Genomic DNA, 27,590 nt, shown 5'->3' with positions numbered 1-27,590 from the left:
CTGGATTTCTCCAGAAACCACACTCCAGGGGCACACTTACCCAAGACCGCTGAAGAGGGTGACCTGGACAGGATGAGGTGTGTTCTTGCCTGCCAGAGATGGAGTGGCCGCAAAACAAAAGTCAGGAACCTGCTTTCTTCCAGCAAGAATTATTTTTTAATGGTTTAAAAATGAGTCTGTACAAAACCAGCACCACTATTTGGTGCTTCCAGTCCACCAGGGGATCCCGAGGCTGTCTTCCAACACTATCTCTTTGGCCAATTGTGCCTGAAACCTCTGTAGAGACAGTGTGAAAACAAAAGAGTTAGTTCTTGCAGTCTGGCTGAATGGTGGCAGTCAGCCAGTTTATAAAACGTTGTGAGGCTTAATATTGCAGAACTGAGGGACAATGGTCTGTTCGGGGTCGAGGAGAACGGAGCTGGGCAGCAGAGTGCCCCCTGACACTCCAAGGGCACTCTAGGGGACAGGAGTGGAGGCGGGAGCAGCGTCCTATGGCCTAGCAAGGGAGGGCTGGTGGAGCTGAGGATGGTCCCTCCTCCGCCACATCCTGGGCGCGCGTCCTCTGACTTCAGGGTCTGCTCCAAGGATTAGGGTTTTAGGCTTTTAACTAAAATACTCTTTTTTGGGTGATGCCATGCAGCTTGAGGGATCAGAATTGAGCCCAGATTATCAGCAGCAAATGCAATGGACAGCTAGGGAATTCCCTAAAATATTCTTGGACAACAATGACTATCCATATTTGCTTACTGATTTTTTTTCCTCTTTCCTCAGAAAGGGGCTGATGTAGGCAGATTTCAAACCTATTTGCTCTGGGATGACCCTGGGGGACCACATGGTGATGGGAGAGGGCTGAGGGTGACTGGAGTCCTAGAAGGCGTGGCTATGACTGTGGTGTCCAGTGATCACCTCTCCTCCTCCCAGCTCAGTTTTCTGAATGACAAAGATCAGAATCAGGCCTGGAGATGTGCTCTGAGACTCTCTCTAGGTGAGGCCTCCCCGGGTTTCCCTGTCCACGACGGCATCTTGCACATACCTGTCTGACTTTCCAGTTGGAAAGGACATGCTTTTGTTTCCCATCGACTGTTTAATTTTTTTGGCTGCAATGCATTTCTGAAAGGACAAGAAACCATCTAGGCTGAGTGACAACCATAACCACACGACGCACAGGAAAACATGCCTGGGCTCAGATGGCCCATCAGAGCTGCCAGTGCCAAGGGTGTGGCTCTTGGTTTCCTTGCAACTGGACATTTCGGGTGTTAGTGACGGCAAGGCTGTACGGATGAGCTATTGAGGGAATGGCCAGGCTCTACATAGGCCTTGCTCACCCTCCCCATGCCAGACGTCCAGTCACACTGCGCTCTGGCTGGCAGCAATGCCCATGGGGGCAATGGCAGGCCTGTACTGGTACCACAGGGAGTGTTTCAGCCTGCTGCTATAATTCCCAAGGCAGCAAACAGTAACACCCTTCAAAACCACACACCCACCTTTAGAGATACTTTACAACATTTTTTTTCTTGCTGAAATAGATGATGGGTATTGTTTGTGCCTGGGAAGAAATGAGGCGAGGGAAAAGCTATGCAGATGGAGAGGGTTCCTAGATGGGCCAGTCTTGCCAGCAGTGGAGGGTCAACAACACACACCTCGAGCCCACTGGGATTCTCAGTCTGATTCTTACCTTGCCTGACTGGGGCTGCTTGCTTGGGTCAAACTGGGAAGAAGGTTTGGATTTGCTGTTTCCTGAAAGGTAAGAGAAAAGAGGGGCTGGTGATCATGTGAGTGAGTTAGTACACACCACAGACTCACTACCGGGCCAGGTGCACGAGATCCAGGCAGTGTGGGCCGTCAGTTCACTTGCCCTTCACAGACAGAAACTTCTGGCTTGCTGTCACCTCAGAAATCATGTTCTCAGTAGCTAAGGGCAGCCTGGAGGCCAGGCTCATTTCTCACAGGTCTATTCTCAGGTCAGGGGCCGGTGGCTAAAGCACTGGCCAGTTCACATCAAGGAAATCCCTCTGGTTTCCGTGAAGGATGAAGCCACTGTCCGTAAACTGGGACCAGAGGGGATGTTCTTGCAGAAAAGACGGCGGTGTCGCCAAGGAGGCTGCTCTGTCATCAGGAATGTCACTGCAGCGCTTTCAACACAGACAGGCTCTCACAGGCTAAGGAGGCACAGAGCTTCATCTTCTAGGCACCAGGCTATCTCAACAAACCACATCTTGCTCAATAATCCACATCTTTACCCTGTATGTGTGTGTCTGAGAAAAAGTGTTTCCGGACAGAACTTGTGAAGAAGGATGGAGCCACAATTATTAACAGAACGGACACTATCTTGATGAACCACCAGAGTGGCTCCTGCAGCTCAGCCCTTGGGGCAGAGGGCCGTGGGTTTCTGCTCTGTCCCCATCACGTCCGTGTGCTGCCCTCACAATTCCAGGTTGCCTGCCTTGCCTTGGGTGGAGCTTAATCTCCACTGAAGTTCTGCTCTTTCCTCCCCTCCCCGCCACCTGCTTCCCCCCACAGGACATGGCCGGGTGGTCCCTGAAGGACACCCCCTCCGGCCTCACCAGCAAAAGCCTTGAAGTCTGACTTGCTGTAGTCATAGGGCGTAAAGTCTTTTTCTGGTGGATCTGGGTCTTTTGGCTTCTTGGAAATTTTGAGGCGTTTCTTCTCTTGCCTCTGTTCTGTCGTCCTCGGGTCACTCGTCGTCCGCTCTCTTTTCTTGGCAGCATTCTCTAGCTGTGGATTGAACAGACCTGTAAGAGGGAAGCACGGCCACGACCAGGGCAGGAGGCCACTCTGTGTGACCCCTGTGAGCACCCTGCGAGGCACACAATGCCTCCAGGGCTGTAAACACGGGCTCGGGGACGGAGAGAGGAGCACTGGCGGTGGGGGGGGGGGGGGGGGCGGTGAGCTCCCAGCTGGAGGATGACGTCAGGCCACTTGGAAAGGCCAGAGCTGAGCACTCCAGGGTGCTGGGGAGCCGGGGTGGCAGGGGGTGAAACAGCTCCCAGGTGGAGTGGGACATGGAGTGGGCTCGATGCCTCACCTCCTTCTACAGGCCAAGGACATGTTTATCCCAAACCCAGCAGGAGAACCACCCCAGACGGACAGCGACGTCAACCTTCTGGGGTGGGGGGCAGGTGGCGGGCATGAGGCAGCACTACTGGACCAGCAACTGGAAGACACCTATAACCCAACGCTGAGGGTGAGCCCTCCCGACATTCCAGACCAACCCTGACCACGATCAGAGAGAGCAGAAATGCAGGCACGTACAGCAGCCTGCTGGCGGACGGACACGGCCTGCTCCGCGGCTGCCCTGTACTCCTCCTGGGCCTGGTCCCGGGCGGCTGCAAGAGAGAGAGAATGGTCTCTGTGGCTGTGGCGGCAGCTGGGCCTCTGAGCCGCACTGCCCACGGCGTCACCCCTGCTGAGCGCGGCCCCCAGCCCCAACCCCCACATCCCTGGAGGATCCTGCCTTGCGGCTCAGCCCAGATGTTCCTCTCCTCATCAACCAACCTCTGGGTCCACACCCATGCCTACTCCTCATCCAGCGGTCTCCGTGACTCCCCTGAGGACATGGCGTCGGGATCTCAACCCTAACAGGTCGAGGACCAGAACCAAAACCTCCTCCGCCTCTAACTGGCCCCCCTGCAGCCTCACTGTCCACACAGCCCTGCCTCCCAAGGCGCTCAGGACAAAACCTCCTGTCCATGAACCACCTCACCCAATGCTGTCAGCTTCTCTACGCGACACGCCAGGCTCTGACTTTCCACCACCTGCCCTGCCCCCATGACATACACACCAGTGTCCCCCTTCATCTGTACACTGTGCTGCCTCCTGACTGGACTGCCCACCCTGCCCTCTGCCCAGCAGCTGGTGAGGCCTCCACACCTAAGTCAGGGTACGGCCCTCCCCTGCTCAGAGCCCTCCATGGCTTCCAACTCACTTGGAGTAAAAGTCCCAACAACGGACCCCTGCCTGCTCTCTGTCCTACCCTCCACCCACCCCCCGCCCTCATCCCTCTGGCCTCCTGGGTCACTCTGAGCAGTACTACAAGCTGTGGCCTTGGCCTCGCTGGGCTGCCAGCCTGAACACCTTCCCCTGATGGCTACGGGTCTTGGCTCAACGTCACGTTCACTAGACCGCCTCCCTGGACCACTGTACAGAAGCAGCCCGCGCCCCGTCAGGTCCAGCCGCAGCACGTCCTTCCTCTCTCTGCGTGAGGACCCGCTGCCCTGACAGCTCACACATCTCCGGCTCACTATCTGCAGCCCCTGGGCAGAAGGGAGGCCGTGGAGGGGAGCACTGGGGCTGCTCGGCTGTGCCTGGAGCTTTGCTTGAGTAACTGGACAGAAGAGTGAGCCAGGGCTGCTCTCAACCAAAGGTGCAGGCTGAGCTGACAAGGGGGTGGGTGCTACACTACCTGTATGCTCAGCTGCCTTCTTCTTGGCAGTTTCTTTAGGCTCTCTTTGTACCTGTACCTGGCTTGCCAGCTTCCAACGGTTGCTGATCTATAAATAAAAACAAACAAAACAAAAAATCTCCAAAACTCAGCCGCCTAGGATGATTCTTTGAATGAGGTGACCCAGAGCATGCCGACTGGTAGCTATACACATTCTAGGTCCTAAGTCCCATTATCTAATGATCCTGTTATCTAATGACACGAAAAATAAGAGCTCATGCTGGCTTTATTTATAAAGTACTTAATGTTATTCCAGCCACTGGGCTGGATGCCTGCATATCCACCCATTCAGTCCCTTCTATGACCCTGAGGCAGAGGTACCATCATCACCACCACTTTACAGACAGGAAATAGGTTGGGAGAAGCTAAGTAACGTGTCCAAGGGGACATGGTTAATAAATGGTAGAGACGGTGTTCAAGGCAGGACTCCTGCAAGTCTAAAGTGCTTCTTACGACACCACATTTACCTGGGGCATGAGAACACACCTCGGTGACAGGAAACAGTAAGTCTGGTAAGTCCAGTGGGCGGGGCGGGGGTGGGGGGGCACGTATGGCTGCCCCCAGTAAGCCACAATGGTGGGGGGAGCGGAAGAGAAGAGACAGCAGAAACCTTATCTGACTCCCCATTTCTAAAAACAGCAGGCTTACCAACAGTGACAGGGCGGAGGCCCATCAGGGTTTCAACCTGATTCTCCTTTCCGTTTTTTTTTTTTTGGCCCTGCCACATGGCACGTAGGATCTTAGTTCCCTGATTAGGGATGGAACTCTCTGGTCCCTGCACTGGGGAGTGTGAAGTCTTAACCACTGGACTACCAGGAAGTTCCTTGGCCTGACTCTCCGGCCTAAACAGCAGTGCAGGGGTGGGGTGGGGGGGTGGGGGGGCTAGGGGGGTGGGGGGTTTGTGCAGAGGGAGCCAGCCAGGCCACCCATCTGATCAGAGCACCACCTCCTGCAGGGAGGAAGAGGGCTTTTAACAAACAATTAACATGCCGGCTCCCAGGAATATCTCATGGGGATCCAGGGAAGATGGATTCTTATTCTTACTTAAAATGCTGCTAAAAACAAACCACACAACATACAACAGAATGTTTCAAAATTTAAACTGTCATCTTTAAGAGCGTTAAAGTAATATTCATAAATAGAAATGCATCAAGCTGTACATTTCATATCTGTGTACTGTATACCTTGTAAATTAAACTTTAATTAAAAACAAAAAACAAAGACCTGTTTCTTTAAAAAGTTCCCCAATGCTTTCAAGAATCTGGTTAAAGTCTGGTTCCTCTCTCTGGAAACAAGGCTTATATATGAAATGTTTCTTGCACTCATTTTCAGGGAGGTTCAAAGATGGGCTTGTTTAGAACAGAAACCTGGTTTAAGAAATTAAGAAGTCCTCTTTTCTTAGAAAGTTCACTCTTAGAAAGGATGACAAATCCACTTACTTCATAGATTTTCGATGATGGATCAAACTTTGCTGACTGAGAAATGTGAGCCCGGTGTTCTACTGAAGGCAGAAACTGGAGAAATGGAAACAGTCACATTAAATGCCGAGAAATAGAATCTGGACCCAGAATTCGGTGGCACTCAGATGGGGGTGTTCTGCTGGTTACATCTTAGGAGGCCTCAATGCAAAGTGTCAGCCTGGCCGCAGCTGCCTGGCCCTCAAGTTGGGTCCTCTTGTCGACTTGGTCTCAGAAGACCTGACTCGGGGTCTCGACCCACTGCCAGGGATGACGTCACGGTGGTGAGGCTTCTCCGGTCTCTGAAGTCTCTCGGTTCCTTTTTCAGGTAAAAGGCACCTCCGGCTGCAAAAAGCTCTGCCTCTTCAGTCAGCCCTTAACATATGCAACCAGTACTTACCATCCGAAATGGATTTTCAAAGGACTCCATTATGTTCTGGGCTTTTTTCTGTGCAACTGTTAATGGACTCTTTTCATTTCCTTCAGCACTAGGTTCCTGCAGGGACAGAGAACAATGGCTTACAACTGTGACCATTTTATGATATTAGATGCAGGCAAGAGGAGTAACAGTTAACAGTAATAATGCCAACAGCTGACTTTTTAAAGTTCTTTATTTATTGGCCATGCCACATGGCACATGGAATCTCAGTTCCCCAACCAGAGATTGAACCTGTGCCCCCTGCAGTGGAAGCGGGGAGTCAACCACTGGACCACCAGGGAAATACCTAAAATTTCTTTGCTTTTTTAAAAAAATTTATTATTTTATTTAAAACTTTTTCAGGAATTCCCTGGTAGTCCAGTGGTTCGGACTTGGTGCTTTCACTGCCAGGGCCCAGGTTCAGTCCCTGGTCAGGGAAATAAAAATCCCACAAGCAAAGTGTCACAGCAAAAAAAAAAAAAACCTTTTTTAATTTAAAAAAATTTTTTAAAAATCAAAGTATCATTTATTTATAATATTAACGACTAAGTTTTTAAAAAAGCCTCTCCTGTGTATAAGGCACTACAATAGCCTGTGATAACACACAGTGAGGTGTTCAATATTTACGTATTTATTGGCCACACTGTGGCATGCAGAACTTCCCTCATCAGGGATTGAACCCATGCCCCCCCTGCAGTGGAAGCATGGAGTCTTAACCTCTGGAGTGCCAGGGAAGTCCCAATACACACTCATTGAATCAATGAGTTCTCACCACATCCTTACAACCTACAAGGTATATGGGGTTACTCTCACCATGGTACAGATGAGGAAACTGAGGCTGAGTGAGGTTAAGAAAGTCTTCCAGAGCTTTACAGCTAATAGGGGCAGAATAAGCATGTAAGTCCAGATCTGGCTGACTGGAGAACCTGGGGTTGTAACCTGAAATTAGCTGAAATTTAAAATCATACACCTTTATGGGTGACCAACAAAACTATGCAACAGAATGTTGCTCTCACTGGGGGCATCGGCCTGCGCTAGCCCCTGGCCTTCTCTGTGGTCAAGGCTTCCTGCACACCAGGAACAGGGGTGCAGCCTCTGCTAGACAACGCACAGCGCTTACACATCCACACGGCTGCAAGTTAACACTCACATCTTTAGCTGCCTCATCGCTTCGGTGATTCAATGAACTCTGTGGTCAACTAAAGGTCCTAGACTTCTGTTTGCACTGGCTACTGAAACAAGACTAACTGTATGTAATTAAGAGAAAAGGAAAGTTCACTCCCAGACAGTTAACACATCTTGCAGGTGGTACTTCACCTCCCTGGCACTGGCGCAGCATCTGAGTGTGATGGGAGAGTTGTGAATAGGACTGGACCACCCAGCTTCTTACTATCTGAACACACGCTAAGCATGAAACTTGTCTTTATCCAGATAGTATGCTTGCTTCTCTTTCTCAGTTCTTTCTAGAAATTACAGTTTTTCCTTCTTAGCACATCTGTTGTATTTCCTGGTGGCTCAGATGGTAAAGAATCCGTCTGCAATGCAGGAGACCCAGGTTTGATCCCTGGGTCAGGAAAATCCCCTGGAGAAGGGAATGGCCACCCACTCCAGTATTCTTGCCTGAAGAATTCCATGGATAGAGGAGCCTGGTGGGCTACAGTCCATGGGGTCGTAAAGAGTCAGACACAACTAAATGACTAACACTTTCACTTTCTTTCACATCTATTGTGTGCTGTATTCAGATTTTTTATCTGTGTGATTTCCTTTTATCCCTGGTCATCTCACTATCATCCTGACCAGCACATGCACCCTGGTCTTCCTTTTGCACAGAACCCAGAGCCCATGTCTGTGGTGGAAAGGAGAAGCGTGCTGGGTGGGATTGATCAGGACAAGCTCTATCGTGTCCCAGGCCGGATTCCAGGAATAAGGTCCCCAAGTGGGCCACACTGGATGGAGTCTCTACCTACCAGGGCTCAGCCTCCCTGGGAGGGGGAACAAGTTCCTACCCACTTCCTGGTACTTGCATCTCCTGCTGCTCACTTAATCTAACAGGCCAGACTGGGGAGAATGCTTTTCTTTTCTTTTGTTTTTTTTTTCTTCTTTTCATCCAAAGCACATATAGACGATGCTGGCAATCGTCAGGAAAGTATACGCAGCACACACTATGAGTTCACTGGAAACACTGTTCCACCCCTTCTGGGAATCAGGATAAACTGGCCCTCGGCTGACCTCGGATGAATGGGGAAGAAAGGCCCCTGTTTATACGTCCCTGGAGCTCCTGTCCGGCTCCCTTGGGGCACTTCCCCTGAGGATTTCCTCAGGCAGCACACAGAACTCTCCACCACCCCTCACAGACCTCCTCATCAGGGCAGCAAACACCATCCAGCCAATGGGCTTCCCGCCCACCCCCACTGCCACTGGCTTCCACTTCCGGCAGACGGCCTCCTATCTGATAAAGCCAGCACATCCCCCCAGTCTGGGTCACGTCCCGGATGGTGTCACTCACGTTAAATAATGTGATGACAGCGGTAGCGACGAGACATCTGATGTCTGGCAGGGTCTCCTCGTCTTCTTGGGCGGAGAGGAGGCCCTCCTGTTTCTGCACCAGCGCAGGCCCTACAGGGAGGGGAGTCAGCGCGGGCCAAGCTGACGGGGCGGCACGCTGGGCAGCCCCACCCCCGGGACGTGCCAGGGGCCTCTTTGTTACCGTCGGTTGGGAGGAGAGGGTAGCCATCTGACGGGGTATGGGAGCAGTCATGGGGGCCAAAGAGGACATTCTCCAATCTCTGCGTCAAAAAGAAAGCAACAGGCCGGCGTGAAGGACTCTGTGACCCGGTGACAGGCCCTGGTGTCTGTCAGGGAGGCTGGGTCTGTCCAAGCTGTGACTGGTTCCCCCTCCCTCCCTCTGAAAAAGCCACAACGAACACATCACGTTACCTCAGGGTTGGGCAGCGGCCCACTCTTCCTCACTCCTGCTGCGACTTCAGACTAAAGAGTCAGAACAGAGAGAGTGTGAGGAAAGTTCCCTAAATTTGATGACACACTCATTCTCTTTTTTTCCTTCAGCGCAGACGTGTCTCTTCACTAGACGTGTTTCTCAAGAGCCCGAGACTTTCCTTGTCCCTTCACCCTCCAGTGCCTGGCACCGTAATTACTTGTGCTCAGTAATTATTTGCTGGATGAAAGAATAAAGCCCTTTATCACAGTGAGCCACAACACAGAAGGATTCCAAACAGCTTGAGAAAGATTTTTGTCTAGTCACTGGCATTTTGCTCTTTACTTGGACAAAGTATAGAGTCAAGAAAGAAATATTAGCATCAAGACACTAAATGTGCTTATCCTCAGAGTCTCTTCTTTTTTACCTCAAAGGGGCTGATTTCAAGTCACCTGGGATCAATAATCTTTCAAAAATTACAAACACGTTTTATACATGCTAATATTACTACTGAGACAAAACATTAAAAACTGTGCCAATGAAAACACAAATTGAAACATGCATATCTTTCTGGACACCCTCTCTTCCACCCCCTGGCAAGGGCAGAATAAATGTTTGTATGGATTAAAAACAAAACAAAACACACACACATGTAAACCTACACATAATCTTGTGTAGACATACTGTAACATCTATACAAGAACACAGGTGTGTTGGTATGTGTGTACCCATGAAAGGCACACACATAGATGTATGGGTTTGTATTGTGGGCTGGGCATCCTGCTTTCATCTGAATTTGCCTAAACTTTAGCATCTTCACAGTTAGCTCTTTCTGAATTCCCTTCTCTCTGGGGTGCTCCTGTTTCTTGTCACCTCGGCTTTCTGTGTGGAGTGAGTGGTCCTTGACTCCACTTCCATTATCTTCAACTCTACTTGCCATTCAGAGAACACCTCTAAAGTACTTAACACGGTGCTCAGAAAAGAATCGCAGCCACTGTCACCACCTGTTATAAAGTCCCATCAATCTTTGCTTTTGAAGATGCTTCCTGAACCTGTCTTTTCCCTTCTATTCCTGTGACCGACACGCTCATCAGGGCTCTTATCATCTCACTTTGGACTACTGCCAGGCTTCCAAAATGCAGTCTCTGTGCTGAGATCCCCACTCCAGTTTATCCTGCAAGGCTGGCTGCCTCAGGACAACAGCTAACCAGCCCATCATTGGACATCATGAGACATCACTGGCCCTTGGATTAACAAAGATAAGGTTGCAAAGAAAGAAGGATGAGGGATTCCCTGGTGGCTCGGTGGTATAGAATCTGCCTGCCAATGTAGGACACATGGGTTTAATCCCTGGCCCGAGAAGATCCCACATGCTGTGGAGCAACTAAGTTCATGTGCCACAACTACGGAGCCTGTGCTCTAGAGCCTGGGAGCTGCAACTATTGAGCCCCAGTACTGCAACTATTGAGCCCACAGCCGCAACTACTGAAGCCTGTGTGCCCCAGAGCCTGTGCTCGGCAACAAGAGAAGCCACTGCAATGAGAAGCCTGCATGGGGCAACGAAGATTAGCTCCTGTTTGTCGAAAATACAGACAAGCCCATGCAGCAGTGATGCCCCAGCACAGCCAAATACAAATAAATAAAATTTTTTTTAAAAAAGGATGAACTTTAGCTTCTGACTATCATAAAGACACACCCACTGGATTTCCTAAATCCTATTATTTCCTCAGGCTTTTTTTTCAGAATGGAGACCAATTCACGTGTGAAGGAGACTATAAGGAGCAAGACGGCAGCAGACAGAGCTGAGAAGCTGTGGAGTTGGGGAGCTTCTTACCTTGAGCAGAGGCATCTCTCGCGCCTGCTGAATCAGAAGGTGCATTTCGTTGATCTGCTGCCGTACGAGAGGAGGCACAGGGTTACAGCAAGCGATGATGCCCTGAGGTTCCCTGAAGGAAGTGAGAACACATTCAACATTGCCCAGGAGCGTGGCCCACAAAGGCTCCACAAAAGAACAACGACCCAGTGAAGCCAGAGCGTAGGCACTCAGGTGAGAACTGAGGGAACACGGTCCGTCAGAGTGACCCCATTGGCTGTTCCAAGACGTGCTCTCTGCTGTACTGAGCCCTGAGCAGACGCCTCCCACCGCTGCCTCCTGCTCGCAGGGAGGGCTGGAACACAGCCCCATAGCTCTGCTCACCTGCAACCCTGCAAGGAGGTGCCAGGTGAGGATGAGCTTTGATTCTTTGCTTATACTCCAATTAACATCATAAGACATCTAAAATCATGAGACACCTTAATCCAGAAGGAGGTACAGATGAAAGAGTCTGAGAAATTTTGCCTCTAAAGTGGATGCTCCAGGCTCAGAGACTTACATGCTGAGGCTGCTGTTAAGTCGCTCAGTCATGTCCAACTCTTTTGTGACCCCCATGGACTGTAGCTCACCAGGCTCCTCTGTCCATGGGATTTTCCAGGCAAGAATACTGGAGTGGGTTGCCATTTCCTCCTCCAGGGGATCTTTTCCACCCAGGGATCAAACCCGTGTCTCCTGCATTGGCAGGCAGATTCTTTACCGCTGAGACTCCTGGGAAGCCCAGACTTACATGTGAGTCCATATAAGGGATAAACATGGAAACAGCTCCAGTTCTGAAGCTCTGCTTCCTAAACGGTAGCGCACGGGCAAAGATTCTGCATTCCTTGGACTTGCTAACTTCCTCAGGGCACTAATCTGCTCTAAGTAAACAGCCCTGAGGTAACAACAATCAGGGAAGCGGGATCTAAGGGACAGTACTTCTCCACTGAGGAAGTCAGAGCACAGCAGTCAGTCCTCACTCACTTGGGCAGCTCCTCAGCTATCTTTAGCATCATGTGGTTTGGCAGGACGTATCTGGAATAAAACACAACAGGATCCCATTAAATTCTGCCAACAAGCTCCATGATGTGCTGTAACCCTGGGAAAACATAATCAACTTTCACGGTGAAAAGAGTTGAAAAGGCCCATTATTTCCTTGTCATCAGACCTAGCAAGAATGAAAGGGATCCACAGTCCCTTACCCGTAACTCTCATCTTCCCGACGAGCTGTTTTATCCCTCCAGGCAAAGAGCAGCTGAAAGGCCGTCAACTGCTGTGTGTTCAGATGCTTCTTCTGCTTCCTATAGAGTTCCAGGTAAGATTCGTCTGTGAAGATGGGTTTGATGAATTTCTGCAAAATATTAGAGACTATTCAAGATAAGTGTGAATCAATACTGTGCCCTGGGCTCTTCAGGACACTGGGCTCTTTCATGAATGTAAACAGCAAAGCAGATGTGCGCCGCCACAACCACTGAGCCCTTGCGCCACAGCTACTGAAGCCCATGCGCCTGGAGTCCACGCTCTGCAACGAGAAGCCCCTGCAGTGAGAAGCCCGCACACCCCAACCGGAGAGTATGCACACTTGCTGCAACTAGAGAAAGCCTGTGTGTAGCAACAAAGACCTAGTGCAGCCAAAGTAAATTAACTCATTTTAAAAATTTTAAAAAAATAAATGAAAGAGCAGAGCAGAGCACGGGGAGCCGAGCGGAGCCTGGGCCCGGGCTGTACCTTGAGGCAGATGTCGCGACTGCGCTGCCACACCACCTGCAGCTGCGTGGGCTGCGCGTTGCCGCGCTCCCACAGCGCCAGCCGCACCTTGTCATAGATGTACAGCAGGTAGTGCGTGTCGTCTCGCGCGTAGCTCAGCATTTCCTCGGGCAGAGGTCTAGAATTGCAACAGAGAACGCCGTTTCACTGGTTTCCCCCGCGGTGGCAATTTGCCTCATCTACCCCGTGGGTTCCTGCTGAAGTCCAAGAGTCTCCCCTGGCCACTACTACAGCCCCACCAGCTTCTCCGGCACCCTCATGGGACAAGCTGTTCTTTCCACAGCTGGGCAGAAGGGGCAGCAGGGCCACGACGTGGTTAAAAATCAGGGCCCTGTCTTGAGTGTGAATCTTATCCCACTGTGTGACATGTGTTAATGGTTATGTAAAAGGAAGTGGTTTTTAGATTTTAATAATTTTCATCTTATAGTTTGACTTTACTAAATTCTCTTGAGAAATTCTGGCATGAGATATGCAGAAGAGCTTGGTGCTTCTCCATACAACAGTTGCAGCCTCAGAGAGGAAGCTAGCTATCTGAAAATGACCAAGGAAAGCAAGAATCCCACAAAGTGTGGCAAGACTCCCTAACAGCCTTAGATAATAGTAAATACTATAAATTATTATATAGTATATATTTACTATACGCTGTATTTACTATACTGTAAATTACTATATAGTAATTACTCCACTATAAATTACTTAGATTACAGTAAATACTGATTACAACGCTAAGTCAGCTGTGTTCTTAGAACTCTCACACTTATGGGAGACCATTTCACACACATGTACCAGGGAGATGTGGGTTACAAACAAGAGACTGACATGGACAAATGCTGACATGGCATGGCAATTTCAACTATTTCCATGAAGCATGATGCACTATTTATTTGTTTATCTAAGACAGTAATTCCTACCTTTTTCAAATATGAAGCATTCTTTTCACTTTAATTTTTCTTATAATTTATGCTCAAGTACAATCTAATTTCCACCTCAATAAATATGAAGCCTTTTTTAAAACCAATCCATTTCAAAAGTTTTAAATACTTAACATTCCCCTCTATGTAACATAATCAGTCCAACATAAACTCTACATTATTCTAAAACTTCCAGCTGTCCTTATGCCACTAAAAACAAATGGAGAAAAGCCCAATGACATTCAACTCAAGACCATATGGGGTACCTCCCTGGCGGTCTAGTGAGTAAGAATCCGCCTGCCAATGCAGGGGACAGGTGTTCGACGCCTGGTCTGGGAACTAAGCCCATGCAGTACAACTACTGAGCCCACCCAGCCTCAAGGCTGGGATCTGCAACAAGAGAAACCACTGCAACGAGAAGCCTAAGCTCCACAATAGAGAGTGGCCCCTGCTTGCAACAATGAAGACCCAGTGCAGCCAAAAATAAACCAAAAAAAAAAAAAAGAGAGAGAGATATCCAAACGGTGTTACAGCCTGCACGCAGGTCTCCACAGTGGGATTAACCACCACCCGGGCCTCCCTCCGCCAGCCCTGTTTCCTCATCAAGAACAAACTGACCGTATCCGCCAGTCGGCCAGCTGGTACTGCTTGTTCGACTCCACGTTGCAGTAGAGCTTCAGGAGGTGGTCTAGGGAGTGCCTGCCCAGGTTAAGAAGGCGAGCTGCCTGGTGAGTATCAAACATGTTCACCACGTACAACCCAAAGTCCTTCTGGAGCCATTCTATGTCTGAATCGGCACCATGGAAGACCTGAAAATAAAACCATAGCCGTGCAGTACAGAGGCACAGGGCTGTTTATGCTCTGAAATGAACTCTGTCCCTAGGTTATTAGAACACTGGAATAGAAGCCAGGATAAAGATAAAGATGGTTCAGTTTTACATGCTTCTTTTAGTTTGGGCCACAGTCTTCTACAATCCTAACTGCATGCTTGTAACTGCTAACAGCTGATGACTCTAAGAAGGCCACGTTGCTAGCTTCAAGGGCAGTAATTAAGTCCAACAATCTTGAGATCAAGGGCTTGCTGCAGTACTCATTAAAGTGCTTTAACATTTTTCTGGGTGGTGATGAGCTAAGTCTTAGCTGTTCTAACAAAGGGTTAGAAACAAAAGCATGTGGTACCCTAGTGGTCTTAGTTGTTCAGTCGTGTCCAACTCTTTTTGACCCCATGGACTATAGCCCACCAGGCTCCTCTGTCCATGGGATTCTCCAGCAAAAATGCTAGAGTGGCTTGCCATTTCCTTCTCCAGGGGATCTTCCAGACCCAAGGATCAAACTCGGGTCTCCTGCATTGCAGGCAGATTCTTTATCATCTGAGCCACCAGGGAAGCCCATCCTAGTGGAGGAAGTTACAATTTTTTCTCTCAGCTTTACTGGGGCTATGCTGAAATGATGACAATAGTAAATTGAGAAGCATTTAAATCGTGTGCTCACATGTAAGAGTGGGAAAAGGCTGGCTGACCTTAACAATAGCTGGGTCCGTGAGGCTCTCGTTGAGAATGTACATGTCACTGCGAAGCTCCAGAGTGTCAACAATGAAGTCTTCTGTCCTGGTGGAAATCTGCATCAGGCAGGTGAGCCCCAGGAAGCTCCTGTAAGAGTGGTGCTAAAATACACAGAAAGAAGGGGGAACAGGGAAAAAACGATTTTTATCAGGCTTACAGTGAAATTGATTTTGAAAAATCAGCAATAAATAAAGTAATGTGATTCTTACCAAAAAACAGGTCTAAATTAGTATTAATTTTATACTTCTTGAATAGGTGAACTCACAGAAAATGTAAACACTTCATTTTAGGTCATTAATAAGTTACCTCCAAGTCTACAGCAAATTCTTGACACTTGAGGAGCTTTTCATTGAGTTCCACTAGTTCATCCAGTGTGGACACGAAGTGGCAGGGTGTCTCTCCTACAGGTCTGTATAACTGCATCACAAAAGCATAGGGAGAAAGAGAAGACTCTGAACCATCATCTTTCACTAAAGGACAAAGTGAATTATGAGTCCAAGAAATGATCCCAAGTCACACCCTTCTATTTGGGCAGCCAGAAAATTTGTTTGGCTTTCTGTAACATCTTACGGGAAAACTTGAACAAATTTTTGGCCACCCCAATACTATAAAAGCAACTAAGGAAAGCTAAAACTGCATCCAATCATCGATGTACCTGATTCTTCCTGGGCTACTTGGGAACCACCCATCAGCTAAGATCGGCACATACCTGAGGCTCTGGCTTTTGAAGGACTGAGTCTGGTGGTGTGAAGTGATCTAGTTCATACTGATAAGGATGTGCAAACCTGAATCGGTAAAATGAAAAGGTACAAACAATAAATGCTGGAGAGGTGTGGAGAAAAGGCAGCCCTCTTGCACTGCTGGTGAGAATGTAAATTGATACAGCCACTGAGGTGAACAACATGAAGGTTCCTTAAAAAACTAAAAATAGAACTACTATATAATCCAGTAATTCCATTACTAGGGGTATACCCTAAGAAAACCATAATTCAAAAAGACACATGCACCCCAATGTGCACTGTAGCACTATTTACAACTAGGACACAGAAGCAACCTAAATGTCTATTGAAAGATGAATGGGTAAAGAAGACGTGGCATATATATACAACGGAATATTAGACAGAAAGGAACGAAACTGGGTCATTTATAGAGAAGTGGATGGACCCTAGAATCTGTCATACAGAGTGAAGTCAAGTCAGAAAGAGAAAAACAAATATTGTATATTAACACACACATATGGAATCTACAAAAACTGTACTGATGAACCTATCTGCAGGGCAGGAAGAAAGATGCAGAAGTAGAGAATGGACCTGTGGCCATGGTGGGGAAGAAGAAGGTGGGACAAATCAACAGCATAGCACTGACATACACACACTACTATGTGTACGGTGGACAGCGAGTGGGAAACTGCTGTATAGCCCAGGGAGCTCAGCTTGGTGCTCTGTGACGACCTAGGGGGTGTTATCTTGGAGGACTGGGTGGGAGGGAGGCTCAAGAAGGTGGGAGGATATATTTGTACATACAGGTGATTCATTTTGTTGCACGACAGAAACGCAACACTGTAAAGCAATTACACTACAGTAAAAAACAAACCAAAAAAACAAAAAGAAAAATCTTTGTGATTAACTCCATGATTCAAGGAAGAACAACTGTTTTAATCCAGTCTGTTAAAGCAAACAAGAAAAGAACATTGTGAAAATATTTGCTTCAATGATAATTCAAGTGCATCAAAAAAAAAAAAAAAAAAAATTAGGTGAAATTTGTTCACCCTTAAAAGTATAACAAAGTATAATTAAAAAATCTATTCATCTATAAAGATTTGAGCACTAATTGGAAAAACACTGTATAGCTTCTGCTGTGGATGATACAGAAAGGTGGAATATATAATTCTTTGTCATCTGGAATAATGGATCTGTGAGGTGAGAGAGGATGGGGCAAATATCTCAGTTGTCATATACTAAATGATGCATTTTTTTCAGTTCTGCTATCAGATTCTGGCATAAGAATCCTGTCTTTTTTGAGTTCCTTGAGGGCAGAGCCGCTTTTCAGTACCTTTATTTCTCTAGCACTTGACTGGAGGCCTCACAATGCAGAGCTGGGACTGAGGCATGAATGCCCAGACGCTCTGGCTATGTGTGAGAAAAGGACCAACACTGATGAAGTCCTCCTCATCTTTTTTATTTACACTGAAGGCAAAGTCCTATTGTCTGTTTTAAGCAAAGTTTTTCCAAGATGCTTATACAGTCAGGGAGAAGGTCTTTTCTGTGCTAAGTTTACAGGTGAGCCTTACCTCCCTGTGTGAGACCCCACCTGACAAGAGAGGCAGAGTGGTACAAAGGAAAGAAAATTTTAAGAAAACCTGGGTTTGAAGTTCTAGTTCTGTGGGAAGTTAGCATCTCAAGTTTGGTTCTTTCATCTGTACAATGGGGACGAGAGCAACTGGCAGCTCTTAGGACTGTGTGAGGGCTACAAGCAGGAGGTCAGTGGCTAAGATTCATGTCAGGATGAGAGGAAGTGTCACCCACCCCTCAGGTTCCGCTTTCATTCACACATTTTACAAAAGTGATGCAGAGTGAAAACACACATGGCGGTCAAGACTCACAACAGGACATTCAGACAGGTGAACACTTACATGTCCTGCTCCACCTGCTGGGTTCTCTGCTGATGGATTAAATCCGCCAGGGCAGGGGGCACATCCAAGTCCTCAGGGCGGTCTTGTGGGCGTTCCCGCCTTTCTTTGGAGAGTGCTGGAGACCCAAGCAGCGACAAAGACAGGTTTGCGCTTTGTCTAGCTATCAAGGGCTAACTGGCTCCCTCTGAATTTGAAGAAAGGAAGGCGGGAGGGAGACCTTTCTCCCTTCATTTGTGTTGTTGGGCAGAGTTGGCACCACTTACCCTGAGGGAGGGGTTTCTGAGCATTGGGCTTGATGAAGATTTTGGGAAGAAATGGTGTGTTAGAGTTGTCGATCTTCTCTCGGAACTTAAGCTGAGGTCGGATGATGTTCTTTGCATGAAGCAGCCGGAAAGTTTCAGATTTTGTTTTTTTGCTATATTCTCCTGCCTGTGATCAGCAAATACAAATACTTTATAACACAGCAACTTGACGACTTAGAAAACTAAATTCCATTTTATGCCAACGGCCACCCATTAAAGAATGTATGTGTGACATTGGGGGGGGTGGGGGGTGCAAAGTAGACTAGAGGGTGGAATTAGGTTGTGTCTGTTTATGAGAACAAGTTAGGCAGTGGCCAGTTCTGTGTTCAATAAATTAGAACAGAAACGCAAATGAGAAAGGGCAAAGGCTCTAAAGTTGGTATCAGATACTCCAGTGCATCTGAAAAGCAACCCTCACCTTCCGGTTCCAGCTGGACACTATGGTTTTGGGGACCTGTAACCCTGCAGGGAGGACAGGTTGTTGATTCTTATTCACGCCTGATGCTTCGTCCAGTAAAATGCCCTAAGAGTGCAAGAGGTATTAGTTTAGTATCTTCCTTTAAGGGTTAACAGAGTTAATTACCTAAAATTTTACGAAACAGAGGCAGAGAATTACGTGCAAGGGTACACATTTGTAAGAGCGAATAACTGTAGCAGACATGATTTGAGAGTCAATCCAAGTAATTAAAGCATTACTTGCTCAAAGGTAGGGCAGTGATCAGGCACTCCCAACCCTTGACTGACTCTCTTCACAGTTCTGAACTGGGCTGAAAATTTAAAAGTGACTTAACAGGATGATGTGGCCTACATCCTAGACTGCATTAAACACAGAGGAATGGTAATCAGAGTGAGAATGAAGGCTGTCCTCATCTATCCATATTTTGTACAGTAGCACCAGATGTGGGATCTCAGTTTGGGCAATACTAACAGTGGTGCACCTAGCTGACAAATGGTAGGACTTGAAATCATAAAATTTGAGGAAACCACTGGAAGACCTATGGGCATTTAGACCATGGAAGAAATGACTGCATGGGACAGGACAGCATGATTTCATATCTGCAGGACTGTCACATGGCTGAGCATTAGCTGTGTTTTGGACAATCTGTGTATTTCTGTAAGGAATATTCTGCTGCAGAATTAGGCAGAAGAAGACGGTTGGCTAGCTATCTCAATGAGCCACATCTTCCTCTAATCACGCAAGTCAGGGTATTTAGAAGACTGTGTGTGTGTGTGCTCAGTGGTGTCCAACTCTTTACAACTCCATGGACTGTAGCCCACCAGGCTCCTCTGTCCATAGGAGTTCCCGGGTAAGAATACTGGAGTGGGTTGCTATTTCCTCCTCCAGGGGATCTTCCCGACCGACCGAGGGAGTGAACACAAGTCTCTTGTTTGTGTCTCCCGCATTAGCATGCAGATTCTTTACCACTAGCACCACCTGGGAAACCTACTTAAAATGGATTAAATGTTGGTTGCGCCCTGTATCCAGAGGCCTCCTCTCCTGCAACAAAATGGAACTGGCAAATCTAGAGGGTAGATTTCTGATAAAGGCACTTTAAAAACAGGCATCCCCAGGGGAAGTAATATTCTGAAGTGATGTATCTGAAGACAACTGTGTTATTTTTGGGGAAAAGAAGCCAACTATCACAGGAAGGGAATATTGTTACGGGCAAGAAATGCTAAACTTCCTTTCTTTTCATTTCCTGAAGTGCCTGGGTTTTCTTTCATTATTTAATAATACAAAGGCTCTTCATTTGTTAGTTGCCTTCAGAGTGAGGTGAAATACTCACCACTCTTTCCAGAATAACATCGTTGGTGTCGACCAGTAAATCAAACTTGTCCTCCAGCTCGGTCACTTTACTCCGGTCCTTAATGTTGCTTCGGCACCCGTGGTACTGCATCACCCTACTCATGCTGGGAAGGACAGGAAAACCCAAATCAGTCTGTATACTTCTGTCTGTCTGTGTACTGATCTGGCAGAAAGATCCCAAGGCTTAGCTCAGATTATTCCCAACACTTTCTAAAACAAAATATTTATTTATTTGGCTGTGCTAAGTCTTAGTTGCAGCATGTGTACTCTTAGTTATGGCACGTGGGATCCGGTTCCCTGACCAGGAACTGAACCTGGGCCCCCTGCAGTGGGAGTGCAGAGTCTTAGCCACTGGACCTCCAGGGAAGTCCTCCCTAATACTTTTCGATCAAACTAACAAAACCTGCACCCTTACAGCCAAAAACATTGCTAGTTGCATGGCATTGGGCAATTCACTGAATCTCACAAAGGCTTATTTTCCTCATCCATTATTTGAAGGGGTGGAAGAAATTACCCCAAGGCTTTGTTTAAATTCTAAAAAAATATATAACACTATGTATACTATGTACTCTGCATTCACTGTTTTAACATGAAATCTAAAACAGATTCTCTAATTCTGTCATGCAACAGTTCAACAAAACCAGTATCTGGGTAATGTCTGTCCTAATACACTTATTAGGAAGCCATTACTAAAAAAGAAAATAGATTTAAAAAAAAAATAGAAAGCTAAAACTTGTGACTCCACAGGTTGTGTGAGAGAATCTTGGATCTAGGTTTTCCAGTCCCATATTAATTAAAAAAGATTCACTGTCTATAGCTGCAATAGTCAACGCATATATTTTTAAAGTGAAACTCAAAATTTACCAAGTAACATTCCCTAATCAAAATCCATTGTCATTTTTACATTTTATAGCTCCAAAGCACAGAAAATTATGATAAGAATAAAATACAAATCTCAGGAGAAATCATCTACTTCTTCATAGTCATTTCTTTCAACATGAGAAAAGAATATATAGTACTTACCACTGAAGCAACCTGTCTCCCTGTGTTTCACAAAATGCCTGGAAGCCAGGAAAACTTCGGTAAAAATCATACTCATCACCAAACTGCGGTAGGCCTCCAGATGCCTTGGTGACTGCCACCACTGCCCCAAGAGCGAACTGTCAAAACCAGAAAAACAAGCATATTTTAGACATGGGTCACCATTCATTCAGCAGCTCATTTTTTTCAAGATTTACTATATATAAGGAACTGTCCTAGATGATGAAGATACCCAATTTCCATGCATCATTTAGTGCCAATTTTACCCCAACCGTTATGATACAAGAATGAACGTGAAAATGAGTTTTGGAGCTTACATTCTTGGGAGAATGGGGATAGAAATAACAAATACATATATAATAAAGCTAATATCCAAAACAGCCTGGTACTGTGACCTTGGGCAAGTTATTTCATTTATTTGAGCCTTAGTTTCTGAATTTGATAAACAAATGTAAGGGAGTTCCCTGGTGGTCCAGCGGTTAATACTCTGTGCTTCCACTGATAGGGGCAGGGGTTCAATCCCTGGTTGGGGAACTAAGATCCCACAAGCCGCATGGCTCAGCTAAATAATAATAATAATAGATACACACAATGTAAGAATATTCTAGATCTTTCATATGACCGATTTAGAATGGCTACTATCCACAGCTGGACTTGTATTTATGGCTCAGTTACTGCCAAGGAGGTCTCTATTTCAATTTCTGTATGGTAATGAGAAAAAACCTGAAGTGGCTCCCATGGGTAAATGATGGTTGGTCACACGAAGGCCAAATGACATCACTGTAAGCTGTGTTATAAACGTTTTCCAAGAAAAAAAGAGAGAAAATGGGAACTTGAATCATGGTGGCGTTCTTGGTAGCACAGAGCCACCAATCAGGACCATGGCTAGTGGCCCAGGAATTATTCAGAACCAAATAAATGAATTGTGGTAATGATAAATTAGACAAAATGCAAGTGGAGTTTTAGGGAATTTGTAGTGCTAACTTACAAGCTATTTTAGTTTCATGGTCTTGTAAGAACTATGCATGAGATGTTTAATTCCAGATTTGTTTGTTCATATTTAAGCACCATTAGACAAATAATCCAAATGAACTCTTTGGAAGGAGGCAATGATCAATGCACCTGCAGAAGGGGCACTCGGTGGCAGCTCTAACAGGTGACATTAAACCCAGGGTTTAGGATTTTGTATGGCTGGACCTCAGGAGAGGGAAGAAGGGCCATCCCGGCCGCGGGAGGGGAGGACGGCAAGTGTGGGCAGCGTGAAGCCCCGAGCCTCTCCGGAGAGTTATCTGAGCGGCTCAGGCCTGGGCGGGGTCGGGGTCGCGAGGGCTGGGGGCTGCAGGGTGACCAGAAGCCCTTCCTATGACGTGGCGACAGCTCTCCATGCTCGGGACTGCAAGGGTTCAAACGCGAGATCAGGACCCTGGGGAGAGGGGAGTTCGCCATTGTCAGCGATCGAAGCCCCATCCCCGGAGGGTGAAGAGGCAGACTGTGCCGGGAGAGGGCACAAGCCCCTTTACCCTCTCCCGGGGCTCGGCTGCATCGTGCACGCGGCCGCCCAGAGGGTCCGGGCCTGCTTCCGGTCAGCCGTGGGCGGCTCCCAATGCCCCTCGAGGCCTCACGAACTCACCTTCACGAAGCTGTCTGCGTCCGGGAAGCCCGGCAGCACCATCTCCCCGTCAGATTTGGCCGCGCTCGTGGCCGACTGGGCCTTAGACTCTCGGGGACTGGGGGGCGCCATTTTTCCGGCTGGTGCGGCTCTTCTCGCGAGAGTGCCTCGGCCAGCGCGACATGCGCGCACTGCGCATGTGCGGAGGCAGTTCATGCTCGGGGCGGGCTGGGGAGTTTGAGTTGGGGTGGAATTAGCCAGAGAACCCGTCCCCCGCCGCCGCCCCCGCCCCAAGGAGGCTGACTTTTTTTCATTTAATCCTCGTCTTATTTCATGCCAACAATTTAAAGCCAGCTCTTCCTAGGCTCTGGTTTCGTGTCCCCCTGACTCATTTGATTTGACTCCTGCATTCTCCCTCTCTGGTGTCTTCCCTCGTTGCTGATTCTTCCATAACAGACTACAAGTATGCTGGCATCTCTCCCAAACGGAAGGCAAGGCAGAAAACGCCACTCCACCCTACACCTTCCAGCCGCCGCAACATTTCTCTTGCATTTCATAGGTAAGCTACTGGAAAAGGTGTCTGTTACCTCGAGCACTCTGGAACTCCTCCAGTTAGAGGTTTTTCCTGATCCACACCGCTGGAACCACTCCTAAGGCACTTTAGTGTGAACTTAAACGTTTGTGAAATGAGTATCTGCAAGAGATCTTGTTAGGAGGGAGACAGTATTAGGCAGCACAAGAGTGGATTTGGGATGCCTCTAGGGTGTATCCTCTCTCCTGAGATCAGGGATGACACACTCTTAATACAGTTTGTTTGCTTAGTAGGTGTTCAATAAGTGTCAGCTGTTATTTATTTATTTATTTTTTGCCAGGCCTTGCAGGATCTTAGTCCAGGATCGAACCTGGACCCTGGCAGTGAAAGTACTGAGTCCTAACCACTGGACTCCTAGAGAATTCCCACCTTAGCTGTTATCTTAGTCAGAATATCCTATTAACAGGATGCATTTTTCAGTCTCCCCACCCCCTCCCCAGCCATTTGTGTACCTCAGGTACACAGGTACCATGGCAGAACAAAAGCTAGCCTATTTCTTTTTAAAAATCTAGTATATTTTGGTTTATTTTTTTTTTGGCCTCCTGGGTCTTCACTGCTGCACACAAACTTCCTCTAGTTGCTGCAAGTGGGGGCTACTCTCTAGTTGCATTTCATGGGCTTCTTCTCATTGTGGTGGCTTCTCGTTGCTGAGTGTGGGCTCTAGAGTGCATGAACTTAGTCGCCCTGTGGCATGTGGGATCTTAGTTCTCTGACCAGGGATTGAACCAATGTCCTCTTCATTGGAAAGCGTATGGTTCAACCTAGGCTGTGCTGAGGTGCTTTACATGGATTCGCACCTCCTCAAAACAATCTGGTGGGGTAGACTCACATTTTCAGTGGAGGAAGCAAACACAGAAAATAAGTAGCTTTTCTGAAGTCACACTGGTAGGATGAGACAGAGTTGAGATTTGAAACTAGTTAATTTGTTACCTAGTGGGCACAATAAAGGACAGAAACAGTAGAGACCTAGTAGATGCTGAAGAGATCAAGAAGAGATGGAAAGAATACACTGAAAAACTGTACAAAAAAGATCTTAATGAACTGGATTACTATGATCATGTGGTCAGTCACCCTGAGCCAACATTCTGGAGAGTGAAGTCAAGTGGGCCTTAGGAAGCCTTGCTGTTAATAAAGCTAGTAGATGCGATGGAATTCCAGTAGAGCTATTCAGATCCCTAAAGAATGATGCTGTCAAAGTTTTGCATTCATTATGTCAGCAAATCTGGAAGACTCAGCAGTTGCCATAGGACTGGAAAAGGTCAAATCTCATCTCAATTCCCAATAAGGGTAGTACTAAAGAATGTGCTAATCATCAGACAATTGCACTCATCTCCCATGCTAGTAAGGTCATGCTTAAAATCTTGCATGTTAGGCTTTAGCATTATGTGAACCAAGAACTTCCGGATGTCCAAGCTGGGTTTAGAAAAGGAAGAGGAACCAGAGAACAAATTGCCAACATTCTCTGGATCATAGAGAAAGGTAGGGAATTCCAGAAAAACATCTACCTCTGTTTCATCGGGAGCACTTTCCTTCTGATGTCTATGTTAGAAGGTTTCTCTGTCCCTTTTTATACTTTAGTAAAACTCTGCTACACAAAAGTTCTTGAGTGATTAAGGCTGGTCCCTGGTCCCAAAACTAAATCTTCTTCAGAGATCACAAATCTGATACTGTTCACCGTAAGCTATCATCTTGGGGGCTTGCCCAGGATCTTCAGGACAAGGTAAGAACCCTCAGAGCTCTAGCCTCTCTGCTTTCTCAGTACACACGTTTTCTGATTTACTAACTCTATGGTGTGCTTGTGTGAATGAATGACACGCCCTGTGCAAAGCAAGTGATGAGCCCTGCTCTGAGGTTTCGTGGTGCCTCGTAATGACTGAAGGCAGCTCCAAAAAGGGGAGCCTTGTCGGGGGTTTATACTGACCTGCCAATGCCAAGAGACACCCAACACCCTTGCAAGGGAAGCGGCCAGAAATGGGCGAAGCATGTGAACCAAACTTTCCTTTCTGGGTCAGCTTTTCCTGTTCTCTTTGGCTGTTTCATAACTGAGTGGGGAATTAGAACTATTAACCTAATCTGTTGGATCACAGACTTTCGAGGGACTTGTGATCCATGCTGTTACTATGTGCTTTTACTTAGACCCCGTGTGTGGAAGCGCCTAGCCTTGCTAGGAGCTGAAAGTTGCAAGAGCACGTTTGGGAGCGAGGTGCAACTGTAGCTCCAGGAACGTCTCTCAGGCTAGAGGTCACTCTCTTGGCTGCCTGCGTCAGGGGCCAGAGTCCTAAAAGTGAGTCTTTGTCATGGCTGTGCCTCCGATTTATGTGGATAGAAGCACTGCTGGTGACAGTGAGTCTTTCAAGGACACAGATTGGGAATTGCAGGATCTGGTCAGATTGGAAGTGTGATGGGCTTCTTCTTTGGGTAGTACAGGGCTTCCCTTGTGGCTTAGCAGGTAAAGAATCTGCCTGCAATGCGGGAGACCTGGATTCAATCCCTGGGTTGGGAAGATCCCCCGGAGAAGGGAAAGGCTACCCACTCCAGTATTCTGGCCTGGAGAATTCCGTGGACTGTATAGTCCAGGGAGTCACAAAGAGTCAGACACGACTGAGCGATTTTGACTTCTGTTTCATCAGCTATGCTAAAGCCTTTGACTATGTGGATCATAAAAAACTGTGGAAAGCTCTTAAAGAGATGGAAATACCAGACCATCTTACCTGTCTCCTGGGAAAGCTGTATGCAGGTCAAGAAGCAAATTTAGAACCCTGTATGGAACAACTGATTGGTTCAAGATTGAAAAAGGAGTATAACAGGGCTGTCTGCTCTCACCCTCTTTAACCTATATGCTGAGCACATCGTGAGAAATGTTGGGCTGAGTTACAAGCTGGAATCAAGATAGGTGGGAGAACATCAACAACCTCACATATGCAGATGATACCATTATAATGGCAGAAAGTGAAGAGGAACTAAAGAGCCTCTTGATGAGGGTAAAAGAGCTGACTTAAAACTAAACATTAAAACACTAAGATCATGTCATCTGGTCCCGTTGCTGCTGCTGCTGCTAAGTCACTTCAGTCGTGTCCGACTCTGTGCAACCCTAGATGGCAGCCCGTCAGGCTCCCCCGTCCCTGGGATTCTCCAGGCAAGAGTACTGGAGTGGGGTGCCATTGCCTTCTCCGTCTGGCCCTGTTACTTCATGGCAAATAGAGGGAGAGAAAGTGGAAGTACTGACAGATTTCCTCTTCTTGGGCTCTAAAATCACTGCAGATGGTGACTACAGCCATGAAATCAGAAGATGATTGCTCTGGCAGGAAAGCTATGACAAATCTAGACAGTGTGTTGAAAAGCAGAGACATTACTCTGACGACAAAGGTTCCTATAGTCAAGGCTATGGTCTTCCCAGTGGTCACATACAGTTGTGAAAGCTGGACTGTAAAGAAGGCAGAATACCGAAGAATTGATGCCTTCGAACTGTGGTGCTGGAGAAGACTCCTGAAAGTCTCTTGGACAGCAAGGAGATCAAACCAGTAAATCTTAAGGGAAATGAACCCTGAATACTTGTTGGAAGGAATGATGCTGAAGCTGAAGCTCCAGTATTTTGGTCATCTGATACAAAGAGCTGACTCATTGGAAAAGACCCTGATGCTGGGAAGGATTGAGGGCAGAAGGAGAAAAGGGCATCAGAGGATGAGATGGCTGGATGGCATCACCGATGCAATGGACATGAACTTGAGTAAACTTTGGGAGATGGTGAGGAACAGGGAGGCCTGGTGTGCTGCAGTCCATGGGGTCATGAAGATTTGGACACGACTTGGCGACTGAACAGCAACAATTTGATACCACAGCCTTGACTCACACTGCTTTAGTTGTCTCCAAGATATTTAAGGCCCTTCCCTCACACTGGTTACTTGAAACCATCCTGGATTAATAGGGGGATTAGGCTGTCTTTAAAAGCTTCTGCAGAATTCCCTGCAGTCTAGTGGTTAGGACTCTGAACTTTAACTGTCAAGGGCTCGGGTTCAATCCCTGCTCAGGGAACTCTGATCCCACAAGCTACGTGGTGAGGCATAATATTAACAGTAATAATAATATAAAAGCCTCTATTAGCACCTCAACTTCCTCTGCTAAGTCATTTCAGCAGTAAGAAGGTTTTGCTTAGATATAACTTAAAACCCATTGAATTCACCAAACATCTTAATGCCAAGAACTTTCCATGTCCTAAGAAATATGTCTTTATCATAGGTGGCCACCA

General features: G+C 47.2%; 1 protein-coding gene and 1 non-coding gene across 2 annotated transcripts; one reads left to right on the top strand and one right to left on the bottom strand.

The window, feature by feature from the left end:
* Nucleotides 1-137: 137 nt before the first annotated feature.
* On the bottom strand, nt 138-22,931 carry EXOSC10 (exosome component 10). Its single transcript, XM_043924195.1, has 25 exons — nt 22,774-22,931; nt 21,126-21,262; nt 20,083-20,206; nt 18,714-18,818; nt 18,257-18,422; nt 17,994-18,108; nt 16,071-16,146; nt 15,668-15,778; nt 15,319-15,462; nt 14,418-14,608; nt 12,850-13,006; nt 12,324-12,472; nt 12,106-12,156; nt 11,107-11,218; nt 9,275-9,325; nt 9,045-9,123; nt 8,844-8,953; nt 6,320-6,415; nt 5,902-5,976; nt 4,424-4,511; nt 3,274-3,347; nt 2,565-2,736; nt 1,676-1,737; nt 1,034-1,110; nt 138-276 (listed from the first exon to the last, which is right to left on the bottom strand). Exons 1-25 carry the CDS (start codon nt 22,882-22,884, stop codon nt 246-248), a joined length of 2,664 nt encoding a protein of 887 aa, XP_043780130.1. The 5' UTR covers nt 22,885-22,931; the 3' UTR covers nt 138-245.
* TRNAE-UUC lies at nt 6,705-6,776 on the top strand. The gene has a single exon. It is a non-coding gene; the product is annotated as a tRNA-Glu (tRNA).
* Nucleotides 22,932-27,590: the final 4,659 nt, after the last annotated feature.

Source organism: Cervus elaphus, chromosome 14, assembly GCF_910594005.1.
Source record: "Cervus elaphus chromosome 14, mCerEla1.1, whole genome shotgun sequence".
Taxonomy (NCBI): domain Eukaryota; kingdom Metazoa; phylum Chordata; class Mammalia; order Artiodactyla; family Cervidae; genus Cervus; species Cervus elaphus.
This window is presented reverse-complemented; position numbering and strand designations above follow the sequence as displayed.